The 18,881-nt window shown below is 29.2% G+C and overlaps 1 protein-coding gene across 1 annotated transcript in view; it reads left to right on the forward strand.

The window, feature by feature from the left end:
- LOC107440509 (papilin) overlaps positions 1-18,881 on the forward strand; it is a 29,933-nt gene that overhangs the window by 1,280 nt on the left and 9,772 nt on the right. Inside the window, exons 2-10 of the mRNA XM_071179088.1 lie at positions 366-557; positions 1,962-2,132; positions 4,055-4,249; positions 6,082-6,252; positions 7,323-7,499; positions 8,507-8,689; positions 9,530-9,712; positions 15,418-15,621; positions 16,669-16,839. Of these exons, the coding sequence (XP_071035189.1) occupies positions 366-557; positions 1,962-2,132; positions 4,055-4,249; positions 6,082-6,252; positions 7,323-7,499; positions 8,507-8,689; positions 9,530-9,712; positions 15,418-15,621; positions 16,669-16,839 (1,647 nt within the window). The remainder of the gene's footprint in view (positions 1-365; positions 558-1,961; positions 2,133-4,054; positions 4,250-6,081; positions 6,253-7,322; positions 7,500-8,506; positions 8,690-9,529; positions 9,713-15,417; positions 15,622-16,668; positions 16,840-18,881) is intronic.

The following is an 18,881-nucleotide window of genomic DNA, read 5'->3' on the forward strand; positions in this document are numbered from 1 at the left end:
TTAAGGACAATTGAGTATATAAATGAATCAATAAAACATTGTATCTTTACTTTCTTTCGTTTTTTTTATTTCATTTTATTTATTTTTACTTAATCTTATATGAAGTTGAAAAAATAAATAAAACACCACTACGTTTTTTAAAGCCTCAATTTTTGTCTTTATAATTTATTATTCCTTTTTTTCACGCAATAATTTTGTCAAGTTTAAATTTTAATTTATTCTGGTGCTTCCTTGCTCAAATAGTTAGCTGAACTATCACTTTCCATCACACGTTTTGAAAATTCTTATCCATTTCTTATGAAATTACAACCATCAGTAGTTATATTTAAATTTTGAAGCTTTTATATATGCTCTGTTATTTTTAGACGTTAACTTGTCCTGTCCTGCCAATTCCAACTATTCAACATGCACAACAGCGTGCCCCCTGACATGTGAGAATTACCAAGACCCTCCCAAACCATGTGTTCTCATGTGCAAGATCGGATGTCAATGCGATGAAGGATACATTTTTGCCAAGGATGGAAGCTGTGTGTTGCCTGAACACTGCCCAGCTCAAAGTAGGAAGATTTTTTTATTTATTTATAAATTATTTTTTTAATTCCAGGTATTATTTTTTTTAACTCTCGTTCTTAACCTCGGAAGATGTCAGAAGTGTTACTCATTTTACGTTACCCGGTGGGCACCTGTGAACTTAAGTCACGGAGGCGAGTAGCATTACCCACGCAACACTGTCACAGATACCTGTTCATAGGGTGGGTTACATTCCCACATCGCGCTAGAGAGAACAACACACAGGAACAAACATCCATATCGTGCAAATTTGCAAAAATTGAGAATTATTCATTGACTTTGTTATTTTTCTTTTAGATTAAAATATCTTACTAAACTATCGATCTTTAAAAATATATTGCAATTTTTAAAGTCTTTAAGTATGTGCAGTATAAAGCTCAGATAATTCCTTACGGCAAGATGTATAAATTTATCTAGTATAAATTTACAGCTTAGCTTCAAGTGTAAGGCACTTAAACTGTGGCGGTTTTTTATTTGCTTTGGCGAAAGAGCCTTGCAACACTATGTTAGATACATCTTCTCGTTCTTAATAAAATTGTAAGTCTAACTATATGAGAGTGTTTATTATTTTAATATGTAAGAAAGCGGGCACAAAATTAAATAAAGCTTTTCTCAGCTGTCTTCAAAATTTACGTAGGATGCTTTTACAGCAAATCGCCACTTTTCTGAAAGGCGTAACTTTTGCCCAGTACTGAAGAAATTAAAAAAACATTGTTGAACCTCAGTTTTCATTGTTTCTTTTATAGAACCTTATTATTACAGAAAACTTTTGCTACTCCGGTTCATATTTTGAGGTCCATACCCCCGACGAGTTTTGTGCCTGAAACCGTAAAAGTTCGATATTTAATCTGACAGATTAAGGCTGAAATTCTCGACGATATATAGTCAAAACTTGCGAGGGGGAAGCCAAAGAAAACAATTTATTCAGAGTACTAAATTACGAATATAATATTACTTAATTTTTGTTTAACATTTAAACATTTTATGTCGATTTTTTATTCTTAGTAATTGAAGAACTCAGTTTTTTGCATATTTGCTTACTTTGGAAGTTGTAAAAAGGCATAAGAAAATTCAATGAATCTGGTGGCTTCTTTCGGTTAAAGAGTCCGAGTCCGGGTTTGTACTTTTCGAAACTCTGTCTGAACCCATCGTAACCCAAATGGGTACTACTAGTATTGTTTTGTATAAGAACTTAATGTATGAAGATTGCTACCACATATCGATACTGTTGTAATAAGTTCTTACAGCATTTAGCAAGAATTATGTTAAGGTTCTAATAGAAGAAAATTATTTATTTATATTTAGTGATTTTTTTAATACAATTTTATAATACAGTTTTATTGTTGAAAAGAATTTTATTTTATTCATATTACTAATATCTCCTAAATTAGCCATTGAAAAATCATGCAGTGGTGAACCTGAAACTGGCGTGTGTGATGCTTATTTTCCTTCTTGGTATTACGATAGCAAATCTGGCACTTGCAAACGATTCGTTTATGGAGGATGTGGAGGTAACGGTAACAGATACGCCACTGAGCAGGAATGCTTACAAACTTGTGCTGGTATGGGGTTTTTCTTCAATTTCGAAGTGAAGTGTTGTTTATATGCAATTTTGGGAAACTAAATATTATATAGCATTTTACAATTTTATTACCATGCAAAATATATAAATTTTTTATTTTTAAAACTGATAGAATTATATATATACTTCTGTTAACTTGGTTGAAATTTTGTCACTATTCAAAGTTTTCCTGCTATTTTAAAGTATTTCCTTGAAGTCATATTTTTAAAGAGTTTTGGCAATTTAAAATTTTTAATCATTTTTTAATTAATGGTTTTTTATTATCTACTTTTCATATCACATTTGATGCATGCACCTATGTGTATTTGTAGCCGATGTGATCTGTGTAAATCAAAACCTTACGTAGTGTTACTTGTTGGCGAACTATTTGTCGACTTGTTCTTCATGGTTTCTATAACCGATATTTATTTTCTTAAATAAAGTTTTTTTAAATGATTATTATATAAGGATTGAAAATTTAAGATTTGTGTTCAAGAAAGTTGTTAACAATTATTTATCATTAATAATAGTAAGTGTTATAAGGCTTTAGTATAAGAATTTAATAAATTTAAATGCCTTGGAATTGATATGTCGCTTGGAAGAGTAAAAATAAGCAAATTTATGTTTAAAATTACCACTGACAGTTAAATATAGTATTTCTTCAGTTTTAAATAACTTTTTAATTAAACCTGTATGCTTGTTTCTAGCACGTTATTACTTTCACCTCACAATCTATGAATTTAGCGAGATTTAAGACGATTGAATTTTTTCTAGTGGTTTTTTCTGTTTTTATTTTTAACAATATTTTGTTTCCATGACACCATGACAGCGCTGTTTTTGATCTATAACAATAAAATATTTTACATTTTTGATATTCTGGTATTTTTTCTGATTTAAGGGACCAGACTCAAGGATAATCCTTTTAAAGCCGTGGTGGCATGGGGGATAGAGCGTTCGCCTCCTAACGCACCCGGCTCGAATCGACCACAATGCTGACGTAAAACATCCTCAGGGGTAGAAAAAAAATTATCTTAAGGACAATTGAGTACTTTTGACTTTAATCAACTTATCTCAAAATATTTGAACAGTTGATTTATTAAAATAAAAACGTTGCGAATCTTGCGTGTAGCATATGTTTTTTTACATAATATAAAACAAAACAAAACAATGAAGAGATTATTTGCGTGGGAAAATGAACAGACACGCAAATTTACGATAGCTATATAAAGCAAGAATTTTTAGTGTATCTTCCTCTTAGAAATAAGCTTGAAAATCTATCAAGTACAATCATGCAACTTTTAGTTCTTTTCTGCCTAGTAGCTGGGTCTCTAGCCCAAATAGGTAAATATTTCATAATAACTAATTCACTTTGTTCGTGCTTGAAATAAGTATAATATAATATAATATAATATAATATAATATAATATATCCCATAACATATCCAATAAAAATTGTACTCTAAAACAAACTTTATTTTCTATTTTCAGAATGTTATATCTGATTTCAATTTAATTTTTATCTAATTTTAAATCAAGGCACAGAAAAATAAAAGACTGTGAAGAGTTTTAAAAAATGTCTACTTTATCAATTTAAATTAGTGCTATACTTTATAGACAATTATTTTGTCAAATTTATCTAAATACTGCAGCTTTTTCTTTAAGCAAATAGTTGATCAGTGTTGCATCTGTATTACATTGCAATTTTTAAGAACTATAATTTGTATGAAGAATATTTATAGCAAAATTCAAAATAATTTAAATTATTTTTTAAATTCAATTTTTAAGCATAAACCACACAGTTATAACTGCATTTTCAAGATGTAAAAAATTTTATTATAAGTTCTTATTCCATTGATTTTATAATAAAACCATTAAGACTTATTTCTAAAATTGATATATAAACCTTCGATATTTTATTCCTTAGACTTCAATGTCAGGGATTGTCCTGCCAATTCCCACTACACAACATGTGGTACAGCATGTCCACTGACGTGTGAGAACTACCTAAGCCCACCCCAAGTATGTGTTCTTATGTGCAAGATCGGATGCGAATGCGATGAAGGTTACGTTTTGGCAATGGATGGTAGCTGTGTGTTGCCTGAACACTGCCCACCCCAAGGTAAACATATATCAAGGTTTTAATTAAAAAAAGTCGTTTAGATAAATCCTGTATTTAACTTAAGGAGTTCATAAATATGAGTTTTAAAATAAAAACAATAGTCATAATTTTTTGATTGTAAGAAAAATAGTTTTTTATTTTGGAATATAACCTATGTAGCAGTTTACTTGCACAAAATCTAAGTGTTTAACTTCGTTTTACTTTAACATTAGTACTTCTTCTTCTGCAGCTCTACAGTCTGCTGCAGAACAAGGCTGTCTCTTCCATCAGAAATTATCCATCGCCCCATTTATTTAATGGTTAACCCCAATTTCATGCAACGTTTTCTCTACTGTATCACGTCATCTTGTGTTTAGTCTATCTTTCTTCTTTTTTTATTCACAGTTTTAAAATGTCCCTTTATTGTTGGACTTGAATAATTGTATTTGTAGATAAATTCATGCTATCTGAATTGATATATATTTCCTTTATATTTTCCACAATATTTGGTTTGTTGAATTAGGTGTGAAATTCGTTATTACAACGGATCCTCTGGACATAATTTTCTTTGATTGCACTAACTATTTTTAATTATTATTTTTCGTTCGAATATTAATAACTTTATATATCGTTCGAATATTAATAACTTAATTACTGAAATTATCCACTGCCAGAGTTCTCTAACGTTTTCTAAACTGTATCAAATCTTCTGGTGTTTGGTGTACCTCTATTTCTATATCACATTTTTGAATTGTCGCTTTTTTGGGGGCTTAAATCATTGTATGTTTAGATATGTCAAAGCTATCTTATTTGATATATCTCCTTTTTGGTTTCCTAAATATTTGATTCTCTTAATTTGGGGTAAAATTCGTTATTGTAACGGATCCTCTGGATATCATTTTCTTTGACAGCAGCAATTATTTTTATAATTATTTCTCGTTCGAATATTAATAATTTATTTCCCTCAGCTTTGTTCATGGTTCATAATTCTCTTCTATATATAATTATTGGTTTTATTAAAGTTAAAAACCACAGTACAATATTATTAAATACGAGTTGGATAGACATGTTTACATTTATGTTTACAAATCGTATTTTTTTGTTAAGTAGAACAAATGTTTGTAGCAAAACATTGAAGGAAGTTAATTTATTTTGTACATTTAATCAGATAATCAAACTAGAGCAACTTCTAGATATGGTTATTAAAAATCTTTTAAATTTTTTCCGAAATTATGTTATAGCCTAACAATTAAAGTGAAACCTATTTTTTGAAGTTGCCGAAACTCTTGTGAATTGCTTTGTGAAACTACTAAGGAATTAAAAGCACGTGCAAATAGGTGAACATAAAAAGAAAATTTGCATAAAATTGCTAAAAGTTTAGTATAATCGAAAATTTTTTGATAGATTCATATTTGCAAAGATCTGATCGCACTTCACGCAATAATTTTTTTACAAACACTGTTTGTTAGGTATTTTAAATCATTTTCTTACATTTAAAATGTGTTTCAAACCTCTTTTAATAATTTAAGCCTAGAGTTCATTTTTTATTTATTGCGAAATTTCCATTTTAAAATAAGCCACCTTCCGAAATAAAAATACTGTCGAGTAATAAACTAATTGTAAAATTACTGAAAAAAAGAAAAGAAATACAATATTAAAATGTAATCAAAATGTAATATAAAAAGCCTCCTTTAATCGAAAAAAGTAATCTGTTAAGTTAGAAATCTGGTATATCTCTTAAGTGAAATTTTCGCAGGCAATTTATCCACAAGACATTATTCAAAACTTCACAGCATTTTTTAAATAATTATATCGAAGTGTTTTATTCTCATTAAAAATATCTTAATATTTAGCCGTTGAAAAGTCATGCAGTGGTGAAGCTGAAACTGGTTTGTGCCGAGCTTACTTCCCATCATGGTATTTCGATACCAAATCTGGCACCTGCAAACGATTCGTTTATGGAGGATGCGGAGGTAACGGTAACCGATACGCAACTGAAGAGGAATGCTTACAAACTTGTGCTGGTAACTGTTCTTTTTAAATTCAACTGCTAATAATTTTTAAAATATATCTCAAGTATTGATAAATTTTCTAAATCTTATTGTTTCTGATCATACACACTTAACTTGCGAACTTAGAATAGTTTTCCTTAAAACAGTGTTTTGCATACATTCTGCAGGAAAAGTTTTTTAGTTTTCAACGAAATTAATTGAAATTTTAACTACATATGACAAGGTATTATCTTGAACTAACTTATCCTCGGGACGGGCAAGGTTGACTCAGCCTTTCATCCCTTGTCGATAAATGAGTATCAAGCATGCTTGGGAGCTAAACACTGGGGGTTTCGCTTTCGGCTGACCATCTAACCGGAACATCTGCTCCTGCACTCCAGAGCCCAAGGTCAAGAAAACTGAGATGGGCACAGTAGGCCTTGGCCCTTTATGGGCTGTCGTGCCACTGAGTTTAGTTTTGTTAACTTAAAAAGGGTTCGAATCTCAGCATAGACACCACAATATTCCTCCATTCGTTCAATGCGTAGAGAGGTTCCACTGTCCTGCATTTTTCAATCTCTGACCCTGTATTATTAGAATGCGAAACTGTCATTCTCGCATAAATGACGCAGCCACTATAGAGCTCTAATGTCTGTTTAAGTTTTAAATTTATTGTTTAGAAACAGTGCTTGCTGTAAATGGTTACAAAACTTATAGTTTTGAATTCACGGGTTCTTAACCGAACCAATTGCAAACAGTTTCGAAACTGTAAAGGTAAAAAATGTTCTTAACTATAAATTTTATGGTTAATAGGACGGACGGACTGCTTCCGGTTATTTTACCGTAATTTCAGGATGAAAATTCTAACAGTGTTGATTTGCTTATGGTGTTGATCATTTTACCTAATCTTGTATCATCCTGTGTCTTTGCGTGATATTTATACACGAATTAAAATTTGTAATGGAGTGATTGCCCAAATTTATGTAACGAAAAATGAACGCTAACAATAGAAAAATTAAACATAATAATATGTATTTTTTATTTTACATTTACTAAAAATAAACAAGCCCTTTTGAAATAGCATGTTCATTCTTTTGCTCCAGGCTCAACCAGTTTGGATGTATGCGACTTGACCGCTGAAACAGGTGTTTGCAAGGGTTTATTCCGACGATATGCCTTCGACCAGAGAACTGGTCAATGCAAACAATTTATCTATGGTGGATGCGGTGGTAACGAAAACAACTTCAGAACTCTTGAAGAGTGCGAAAGTGCTTGCCCAGGTAGCTTTTCATTTTATTGACAATAACAAGATTTTTTTTATGCCGATATGAGAGAGGATCATCTAATATAGAATAAATATGCATTGATAGCTTTACAATTTCATTGATATGTGTTAGATTTTTTGGAGATTTTGATGATAGACTTAGATTTTTGTATTTTCTTTAATACATATTATATTACCATAATGATCGGAAAAAAGTTTTTGGAATAATTTTTTTTTGGAAAGTAAGAGATTTTTTTTGGAAAATAGTTGTTTTTTTTTAAAAAAAAAATTCGGAAAATTTTGAAAATTGCTTACATATTTATACAAGGTCTTATAATTAATTATGAAGTGACTAAATATGATGTTCAACTTGTCTATATATTTAAAATGATACTTGCCGCAGACTTAACGGAACCATACAAAACATCTGTTTACCTCCATGGAAATCAAATTTTTTTTTATTTATTTTTTAACGGATAACGCCCACTCTGATCGAAATGAAATGGGGCTTATCATTATATTTGTAAAATTTTTTAATATTTGCATTTTTATTACCTAATATCTAAAATTTCAAATGAATTTTAATAGCAAACTTGTGTAGGAGTTCTACAAAAATTGCTTTAATGAACGAAATGTAATGAGGTTCCAACTTATAATTAGAGATTAACTATTTTATTTTTGTGTAAAGTGATACTATACTGTAAAAAATTTCAGATCAAATTACGGTAAAAGGCACCGGAACTCAGGATACCGGTACTTTTTAATTCCTTTTCACCGTAAAATTTCTCGGAACAAAACATTTGCAATTGTCACAGTAATATTTATTGCAAAATTAATGTAATTAAATAAATGTTACTGTAAAATAGACGGTATGAAATTTTACGGTAAAATGGAATTAAGGTAAAATGAATTTTTCGTATGATGCAGCCAGGATGTCAGTACTTTTTAACCGTAGTTTGATCAGGAATTTTTTCAAAGTGCACTTGTTTATATTAATGACTTATTTTGCGTTTTCTTTCTCAGTTCAAAGAGCCTTAGATCGCCCAGATTGTGACAAGAAGGCTGCACCCGGTAACTGTTTGGCTTACATGCCCCGTTACTATTACGACCAAGAAGAGGGTATGTGCAAGAAGTTCATCTATGGTGGTTGTGGAGGAAACCGAAACAACTTCGCCACTGAAGATGAATGCTACAACAAATGCGGAGGTAATGACATCATAATTAAGACTTTAATATTCTCCCAGATAGCAATTTTAATGTCATCGACACTGTTCATTATAAAGTACAACGAGGCTTGTAATGACTAGCAAATAAACCATGCAAGCTTTAAACAATGCTAAATTTAACTATGCCAGTTTACGCGCTATGAGCTTCGCAGTAAACTTGCATAAACAAACCTCTTATATGGAGATTGAATGGGCCTTTTCTAAACAAGGGTTGAAAAACCTTCTGAAATCGAAGATGAATCCTCGTTTGCAAATCAAGAGTAGAAAGCGTCTTCAAACCGAGGATAAATCCCCCCCCCCTCAAGGTTTATTTTAGGTCTTATAACCATCATTAAAACAAGGTCTAATTGCGCAAAACTTGAATAAGAGGAGAAACTACAGTTTTTGTGAATATAAAGAGTGTTTTTGATCTAAGTTTTTAATATTTAAAAGTTACTTCAACTCCGTATTATGAGCTCTTAATTTGAACAAATTAAGAATTATTCATAGATTTTGATAATTTCCCTCTAGGTGGTGAAATCTTGCCAAATTGTTTATTTTTTAAAAATGTTTAGTAATTAAAAAATATTTAAGTCAAAAGTTTTAAAATGTTTAAGCTATTTGTTTGTTTTGAAGCTCAGATAATTCTTTACGGCAAGGTTGTGTATATAGTCTGAAATATATAGCTTTAACTTCCACTTTAACTTTTTTTTTTTTAAAAACTTTAATTGGCGAAAGAACTTCAGAAAACACTGTTTAGAAAAGATTAAGTTACCAGTAATTTTATCGACTTTACATTTTCTATTAGCTTCTGATAGGTTTTTTTCTTTTCTTATTTCAGCTTTGGTAGCCCCCAAGGTTGAGTTGTGCGAACAAGAGAAGGAGACCGGACTTTGCCGAGGATACTTCCCTAGATACTACTACAACAAGCAGACCGGAGAGTGCGAAAAGTTCATCTATGGAGGTTGTGGAGGAAATGACAACAACTTCTCCTCAAAGGACAACTGCGAACAAGTTTGCAAAGGTGTGTACTTGAACGTGTTTTAGTTAAACTAAGCTATTGCCTAAACTTTAAGGCGAGTTACTTCAAAATTTTTTTTTTATTCATGTGTTTCGTATAAGCCACCCTTAGCATGTGCTTTATGAATAACATATTAAGGAGTATCCCTGATCTTTTATTATAACTATCGATAAGTTTTTTTCAATAATTTAACTATTATCTGTGTAGTGAGTCTACCACTACAAAAATACAATTCCACTTCATTGGTATAGAAAACATGTTGCGACTTAATGTCGCAATCATAAGTAGCAAGTTAACTGTTTAATGGGGACCATCTATCAAAGTAAGCGTTTTCAAAACGAAGTTTCTGTCAAGGAAAGCGTGTCTGGGTCACCAATCTGGTAAGAGTCGCCTCGACAATGTCAACCTTCATCTATGGAAAGTTACCCCGACATAGAATCGAGTTAACATGTCTTATTTACTAGTGAATTGCAATTGTATTTTTGTAGTGGTAGACACACTACAATTTGTATTAGTTATTGCGATTGAAGCCGTCATAGTGAAAAATAACAAGTTGCAAAAGTATATTATGTTCACTGCATACCTAACTAATTTTGAATACTATTTAAATTTTTTTAAATCATGAAAAAATATTCAATCGATATAGCAATAAATGTTTATCAGCATAAATATTTGTTATAAGCTTTTCTACTTTTATGAAGTGATTAAAAAATAGTTTTTTCTGTATTTTTAAGAACCAACAAAAGCAGTAAACAATGCTGACCAGCATTTTTTTTTCGCAATAGCTTCCTTAAGCAAAAAATAATGAATGAATAGTGCTGAATTTAAATGTTTTTTTTGTGTTTTTTATTTCAGCTTAAGAAGTGATTCTGAAAGACTCATCATCCAACAGATGGAATAAATCTCCTTAAAAATCTCAAAATGTATTGTTTTCTCAAGCTTCTATAATTCTTTTTTGCACGTTATCTGTAACCCTTGTTCCTGAAAAGAAAAAAATTATTCTGTCACAAGAATAAAATGTTGCCATTTGTAAATTATAAAAATAAAGTTAGAGTACTTTTCAATCTTCTGGTTTATTTCTTTAATGAAACCGATAAATACATTAAATATTTTTTTTTGTAAATCAATAGTTGTTTATAAATGTTTGAAGTACTTTTACTGAGCATATAATTTTACTTATTTTCATTTCCAAGTGATTCTAATGTAAAAAGCAATACTTCTATTTACGGCTTCAATTTTAAGGAATTATAAAATAATAATTAAGTTCTGAGAAAGAATATGAGGGTTAAAAACTACCAGAATGTGGCAAAATTTTGCCTCCATGGGAAGGATAAAAAGCTCAATAATTTTTATTAAAACGCTTTGGTAATTATTCTGGTAAAATTAATAATAAAATAGAGTTTTGTAATCTGTGGTGAAATTTGGTAAATGTGAAAAAATTCAGTAACTTTATCACCATACCTTAGAGCATGGTATTAAAATCATTCATTGGCCGTTACGTTTACTTTTCAGTTTCGTATTTTTTACTAAATGTGTGGTAATAAGCACTATAAGTTTGAAAAAGTGAAATTCCGGTGAACCTTTACCTCATGAATGGAAAAAATAATAAATGGACTCCATTAAATACAGTATATTTTTGATGCTAGGTTTATTGCTACCTTTTTACTAGAAATGGAATTACCATAAAATTCAGCCAGATGTTTTCTTCTTCGAGAGATTTGAAACTTAATGAGACAAAAAAGCATACATTAAAATTTCAATAAAATAGATTACAAAAGATGTTTACAGATTTATTAAAGTTATTTTTGAATTTTACGGCAAAGTTTGATCATTGAATGATATTATTCAATAGTAAAACTGTCTGTAATAAACAAATAGTCTCAGTTTTGAGTTAATTTTTAAATTTTAAAATATTTTGTCTGTAACATAGATTTAAATGTTTTTAAAATCTTTAATTTTGAATTAGACTAGAAACTTACTGGCCAAAATAATTAATAAAATACGATTTTTTCATGATCATATACTTTTTTCATAATATGCTTTTTTCAGATAAAGAAATTTCACACAAAATTCAAAACACGTGTGTAAGACAAAGTAAAAAATTAAGGTATGAAGTATGGGTATTTTTCTGGTATTATTTCTGGGTATTTTACAACCCTTTTTTGATTATATCGACGTCTTTGTTTGTTTGTTTACTTTTGTTTAGAACTGAAAAACCTATTGATAGTTCAACCTATTCTTTCCTTCTCAGTTTTGTTTTCCACTTTTTTCCCACTATTTCATTTAAGCCGTCAACTTACTATACTATTCTGAATCAACTCTATTAGCTATGTATCACTTTCACTATACTATATATTACTATATATACTATATATTACTATATATACTATATATTACTATCTATACTATATATTACTATATATACTATATATTACTATATATACTCTACATTACTATATATACTATATATTACTATACGTACTTTTACTATGTATATAATCTGCATACTATACGAAAATTAAGTGTAATGAACGTTTTATGAATTTTTTATTGCTGCATAAGCTCGAAGTCTGGTAAATCTTAGGTTTTAACACTAAAACAGGGTTCACCAAAGCAGCATTGTAACTCTTAGGTTTTACCGCAAAGGCTTGGAAAAAGATTGAAATAGAATTATATTAAAACATACTTCGGACTTATAGCAAGTCACTTTGGTAAAAGATAAGCTTTACCGGTAAAGCTTATGATTTACTTAAATTTGGGTTTCTATCGAAATAACTGTTATAGATCTAAGTCTAGTAAGATTTTACTTGTAAGATTTTACTAAATTTTACTTGTAAGGCCTAAAATTTATCAAAATTACTTCGTAACTCTTACGTTTTACAGCAATGGCTTGGTCTACACCTGAAATAGAACCATATTAAAGCATACTTTGAGTTTGTACCAAGTTCTTTTGGTAAAAGTTAGGTTTTACCGACAACTTAGGATTTGCGACATTTAAGTTTTTTACCGTAACATTTACCTATAGTTCCTTTATGTTTTCATAGTTCGTCTCAACCTATACTAATAGGTGACAAAATACACAGAAGAGCCATTACATTATGACCACCCTGCTAATAACATGTAGGACCACCTTTATCTCTCAAAACTGCTAGCACCCGCCGTGGCATTGATTCCACAAGTGCTGATAGGTAGTCTGAGGTATCTGGTACCAATCACTCACCAACTGGTCCTGCAATCCCTCACATTGCGAGGGGGTAGCGTGGCAGCACGAATTTGGTTTTCCAAGTAGGGCCACAAATGCTCTATTGGATTAAGGTCAGGTGAATTTGGGGGCCAAGACAGGGCTTGAAAGTCACTGGAATGCTCCTCGACGATTCGACCCTTATGACATGGTGCATTATCCTGTTGGTAAACACCACCCCCCGCAGGAAAAACTGTTGCCATGAATGGGTGAACCTGGTCTGCAACTATGTTCAAGTAGCTTACAGACGTTAGGGATTGTTCTATGAGGATTATGAGTCCTAATGTGCCCCATGAAAATATTGTTCCTAGGCGAGACGCAATGAAAACCTGGGCGAGCCTATTGTTATAGATGGAGGGTGGTCATAATGCAATGGCTCTTCGGTGTATATACACAGTAAAAATTAAATTAAATACAATTTATTTTGTCTCTAAATTAAACTATACAAAATTATTTCAGCTTTCTTTTCTTTTCATTAGAAAGTGTTGATATTAAAGCATTTTGGACTGAACAACATAAGCTATAAAGTAAGAAACATGAAAACTGTTTTTCAAATTTATTTGCTTTACAAAATAATTCATGCAAATGAACTTTATTTTACACTTTTTATTCCATATACAAGAAAAGCATTTTAATATATTATGATGTATGCCTCGTCCTTGATTCTTTGTTTAGATATTTTCCCCATTTGCTTAGTTGAGGACATGTCGTTATCTATTCAATTAAATAAAACTGAAACAACTTCCTGTAAAATATCGCACGCATTTCCTGACTTCATTTGAAACTAAACTTAACAATGTGTAAAATACTTTACGCATTGTTATTGGAAAACCACTGATCACACTAAAATTTTTTACTTAGATCAAAATATAGTCCACAATGAAAATTTTATTTTTATTATGCATTACTAGTATTGCTTTTGGAGATTCAAGTGAGTATAAAATTGAACTTAAATATTAATTCTGAAATTTCATTGAACGATAAGAATTTATAGAACATATAACGGAAAAGAATTTTGAAGTTGTTCATACATATGCAAAATGAATGTGAACTAAATTTCTTAAACTCTTATTCATCTCTCAAATAGTTTGCATTATTCAATTTAAAGTGTAATTTTTATTTTTATTTAATGCACAAATAAAAATTTGATAATTGTTCAGGTATATGAAATCAAATTTAATTGAATTTCCTTAATTTTAACTTATCTTTTGAATAGTTTGAATTCTTCAATTGAAGATACACTGCCCTACAATAATGAAAGAGATACATACCGTTTTTGATGTTTTTTTTTGAATTTCTCAAAAATCACTTAGAGGATTGAAAAGTGTTTCATGCATTTTTTCAGTCGAGTTTTAAGCATTCAGGGACTTGAGGGACCGAGTATAAATTACGAAAGAAAACAAGTATTTTTAAATCCCCTTAAGTCAGAAAATAAAACAATAAACTTGTAACTTGTATCGATTACTTTGGTTGTTATTTGCAAAAACTGCATAAAATTTTAATAAAAAGATAGCTTAAAATAACCAGAGGTTTTCCATAAATTTCATTCTGAAGTATTGCAAATTCAACGATCTTTTAAAAACCGGATAGCAAGATCAAACTTAAATATCTAGAAAACCCCTAATCCTTTTAAGCTTTCTTTTCAAAAGTACAAGAACTACTTAGAAAATTGCTTGAAACTTTTTACGTTTTTAAGATATTCAAATCAAATTTTTTCCATTTGTTGCCAAATATACTACAAAAGTTATTAAAAAAATAATCTTAAATTTTTTCCGCGCATGCGCTGTACAAAAGAACTACTTTAATAACTTATACCTTCAAGTTTTTTAAAATTTTTCTTTCAAATTTTAAAAGAAATAATTTTATAATTTATCCTCTAAAATTTTTTTTTAGTTTTATTGAATATTTTTAATGTTATAGCAAAAAAACGTAAGGCAAAAAATGAGTTTTTTAATAAAAATATTCATATCTTTATAAATATTTAAGTTAGATTTAAATTTTATGCAGTTATTGCAAATAACAGCCAAAGAAATTGATACAAGTTACGAACTTATTGCTTGATTTTCGGACTTAGGGCGTTCAAAAAATACCTGTTTTCGTTCATAGTTTACAGTCGAATCCCTCAAAGCTTGATTGCCAGGTATGAAAAATAGGAAGAACTAAACACTTCTAAAATTACAAAATCGTCCTCTAAGTATTTCTTGAGAAATTCAAAAAAATATTAAAAGCTGAAAGTGTCTCTTCCATTATTGTAGGGTAGCGTATATCTTTGACTTTCAATAAACAAATAAGAATTTTGAAATTATTCATAGGGATGAAATCGATTTTGAAGCTAAAATTTTCAATATTTTATAACATCTTTTGAATAATTTACGAACTTCAATATTAGGGTGAAATGAAAAAATTATGAAAATTTAAAATATACTTTCCTCACTTAGTTCAGAAAATAATATAATTTTTCTTGCAGATAACACTATACAGCAGGCAAGAAAGCCAGATCTATGCAATTTACCAGTGGACAGTGGAATTTGCCGTGCTTTGCACTATAGGTTTGCCTTTAACCAAACCAGTGGTCATTGTGAAGAATTTGTTTATGGGGGATGCGGTGGAAATGCAAATAATTTCTTTATACAAGAAATATGTGAGGTTACTTGTGGAGATTCTCAAACAAGTATTTGCTTAAATTAAGTTTCTTCAGACATTCTTTTAAAATTTTTTGTTTTATTCATCTAGGTTCCTCATCCGAATGTAAAATGTTTTATTTATTCTGTTCAGAGAATATTCTTATTAAATTTGGTATCAGAGGTGTAGTGAAGCACAATTGATACCAAAGAACTATCTGCGGATCTGCACTGTAATTCTTTGATGAAAATGAATTGCCACCATTTTTGGTGTTGATATACATCAATATTTTTTATAATGTTAAAAATCTAAATGAAAATCTTATCTGTATCATGAAAATTTACGAACCTGAATGCTTAACTTGAAGCTTTTTTCTAAATACATTACTCATGGTTTTGTCCACAGTAAGTAGATCATTGAACGCAAAATCCTGCCACAAGATCATTAGTTAGATTAAAAGTTACTCACACTGTATATAGTGTAAATGGTGGCAACTATTTTACACCTAAGTGGTGCAGTACCTAGGAGAGTTCCTGGATTAGTGTTCCTGTTGATGAAAATCGACGTTGAAAATAAACACGAACACTCGCTAATTCGTTATCGATTGCAATAGATTACAGACGATAACCAAAACGCGCCAACATTGGAGTTTTTGGAATAGAAAATATTTAACAATTGGTATGAAGGCATGTGTTTTTGGTATAAACTTCTTGCATTTTAGATGTTTAATGCTTTCATGCCGCCTTTAAATTGTATATGAAAGTTATATTTGGTGTTAAATTTACATATGGTATAAATTTATAATATATCATTAATTATATTATTAATTCTATATATTATAATATATTATATATAAATTTACAATATATAATTATATGAATAATACATTTACATATAGTATAATTAATATACCTTAATATCAAATTCGGAGAGATATTATACCCCTGGTTTTACAATATATATAATAAGATTCCTTTAACATTTCTTTCTGAGTAAGGTGTAGTTTTAAACTCATGATTAAAACTTATGATTAAAACTGTATGGAGAAAAGTTTAAGTATTTAATTTTTAATTTCTAACTTTTAAATTTTTTTTAGCAATTCCTAAGTCTTGCTCAGGTGCGGGTGAAACTGGATCGTGTAAAGCATATTCAGTAGCTTGGTTCTACGATTCTGATACAGAAACATGCAAGAGATTTATTTACGGAGGATGTGGTGGAAATGGAAACATATATGAAACTGAAATTGAATGCTTACAGGAATGCAAAGGTATGTAAGTTTTTCAACAAAATTTTATTTCTCAAAACAAATAAAGTTTTGTATATGACTAAAGAATTTTTATGGGCAAAAAATAACAATATCAGCTCTCTGATGTTTTCAATTACATTATAAAAGAAAAGCATATTGTTTTGGACAAGTTTTGTTGATTAAGTGTGAAATATTTTATACGAATTAGAGTTTCCTTTATATTAGAATGCCAAAAAATGAATGTTCGTGCCACGTGGATGAGAAACCAGGTTATATAATAACATAATAAATCAAATAATAATATAATAAATCAAATAATAATATTCCTTTAACATTAAATCAATAAACCAAATAATAATTTAATAAATCGAATAATAATATAATAAATCAAATAATAATAACATTTATAATGTCTTAGTTGAAAATTTAGCTATTTGAGAGAAATAATACTCGTTTAAGAAATAATTTTAAAATAATTTTTTATTTCTGTTAATAAAGAAATGATTTATCATTTGCTTTCAACAAAAATATCGGGCAGACATTCGAAATGATAAAATAGAGCATATTTTTTATTTTTTAAGGTTTAAGCGACATAAACCTATTCTTTTTAAGATTCCAGACAACCTTGTAGATGACAGAGCAAGTTACATAATAATATAATAACAATCATTATAAAATAATAATCATAATGTGTTAGTAGAAAAATTAGATATTTATGAGAAATAACACTTATTTAAAAATAATTTGAAAACAACTTTTTTATTTGTGTTAATAAAGTAATGATTTATCATTTGCTGTGAACTTAAATATTTGCTATATATTAGAAACGATAAAATAAAGCATATTATTTATTTTTTGAGGTTTAAGGTACATAAACCTAATCCTTTTAAGGTACCCGACTTCCTTTTTGCATTTATTTTTGACCAAAACATAATTTTTCTGTTTTCTTTATATAATAAAATTATGGATCCTTTCACTTTCAAAAACCTGTTGAGTTTTCTTTTTAAGTCAAATGAAACAAAAGCTATGATGATTTGAGAAACATCTATATAAGTTATTAATTTAATAATTGAGTCTTTTTTAAAATTTTTCCAAAAACTAATTTTTCTGTTATTTTCCTTCATTTTAAAAACATAAAAATAACTAATCGCAACTTTTGACCTTTTTTGCCAAATAGTTTTCGGTGTTTACTGTAAAATTTCTGATTATAAATATTAGGTCTAATGCTTACTCTATAATCTAAGATGCATTTTTAGGAGTATTATAAAGCAAGAGTAATGCAAAAATAATAAATTTTAACGAAGTTATGTGATTGGGAAAAAAGGTTGATTTTTGTTCTTTTTTGACCAGTTCAGATTGATATATTATTAAAAAATTTTAACAATTAATCCATCACCTGCATATTATTATTTTTTTCATCCTAAATATAATTTTTTTTAAATAACGTATTCAGGTTCCTTAATTCTTATATGTAGATTACTTCATATGCAGTTGAGACAAAAATACATTTTGTCAAAAATTTATTAAATTTATTAACTAAAAATGTTTTTTAAGCATTTTCCCGCTTTTCAATACGTTTTTTAAAAATATTCATAAGTATGAGAAAACTGATTTTTTAAAAAAAAATATTAAACAATATATGCAGAAAAAGGCTCTAGCTTTAGCTCTAATGTAGTAATTTTTTAATGTTACATTTTAATTTTGTTTATTTCTACCTAAATATAATGAGCATACCGTTAGAAATTTATCGGTAAAAATGGTTAAATAACAATTTATTTTACCATATTCAAACAAAACAGTCTAATAAATAAGATGGTATTCAAATTGTTATTGTGAGAAAAATTGTTAGCTGTGAAAAAAACTGTTTATTAACTGCTTTCACCTCATACGGTTAAACAACTAGAATATTATTGCACCAACTAGACTCATCTAATGTAGCCTCTTAAATCCTTGCAGATGGGTACGTATTACAGCCGAAAGGGCGAATATGTCAATTTCATAACTGACAGATAGAGGGTTCGAGTCCTAGAGTTGATATTGTAATATTTCATGCATTCCTTTCA

This window comes from Parasteatoda tepidariorum, chromosome 3 (genome assembly GCF_043381705.1).
Source record: "Parasteatoda tepidariorum isolate YZ-2023 chromosome 3, CAS_Ptep_4.0, whole genome shotgun sequence".
Classification (NCBI taxonomy): domain Eukaryota; kingdom Metazoa; phylum Arthropoda; class Arachnida; order Araneae; family Theridiidae; genus Parasteatoda; species Parasteatoda tepidariorum.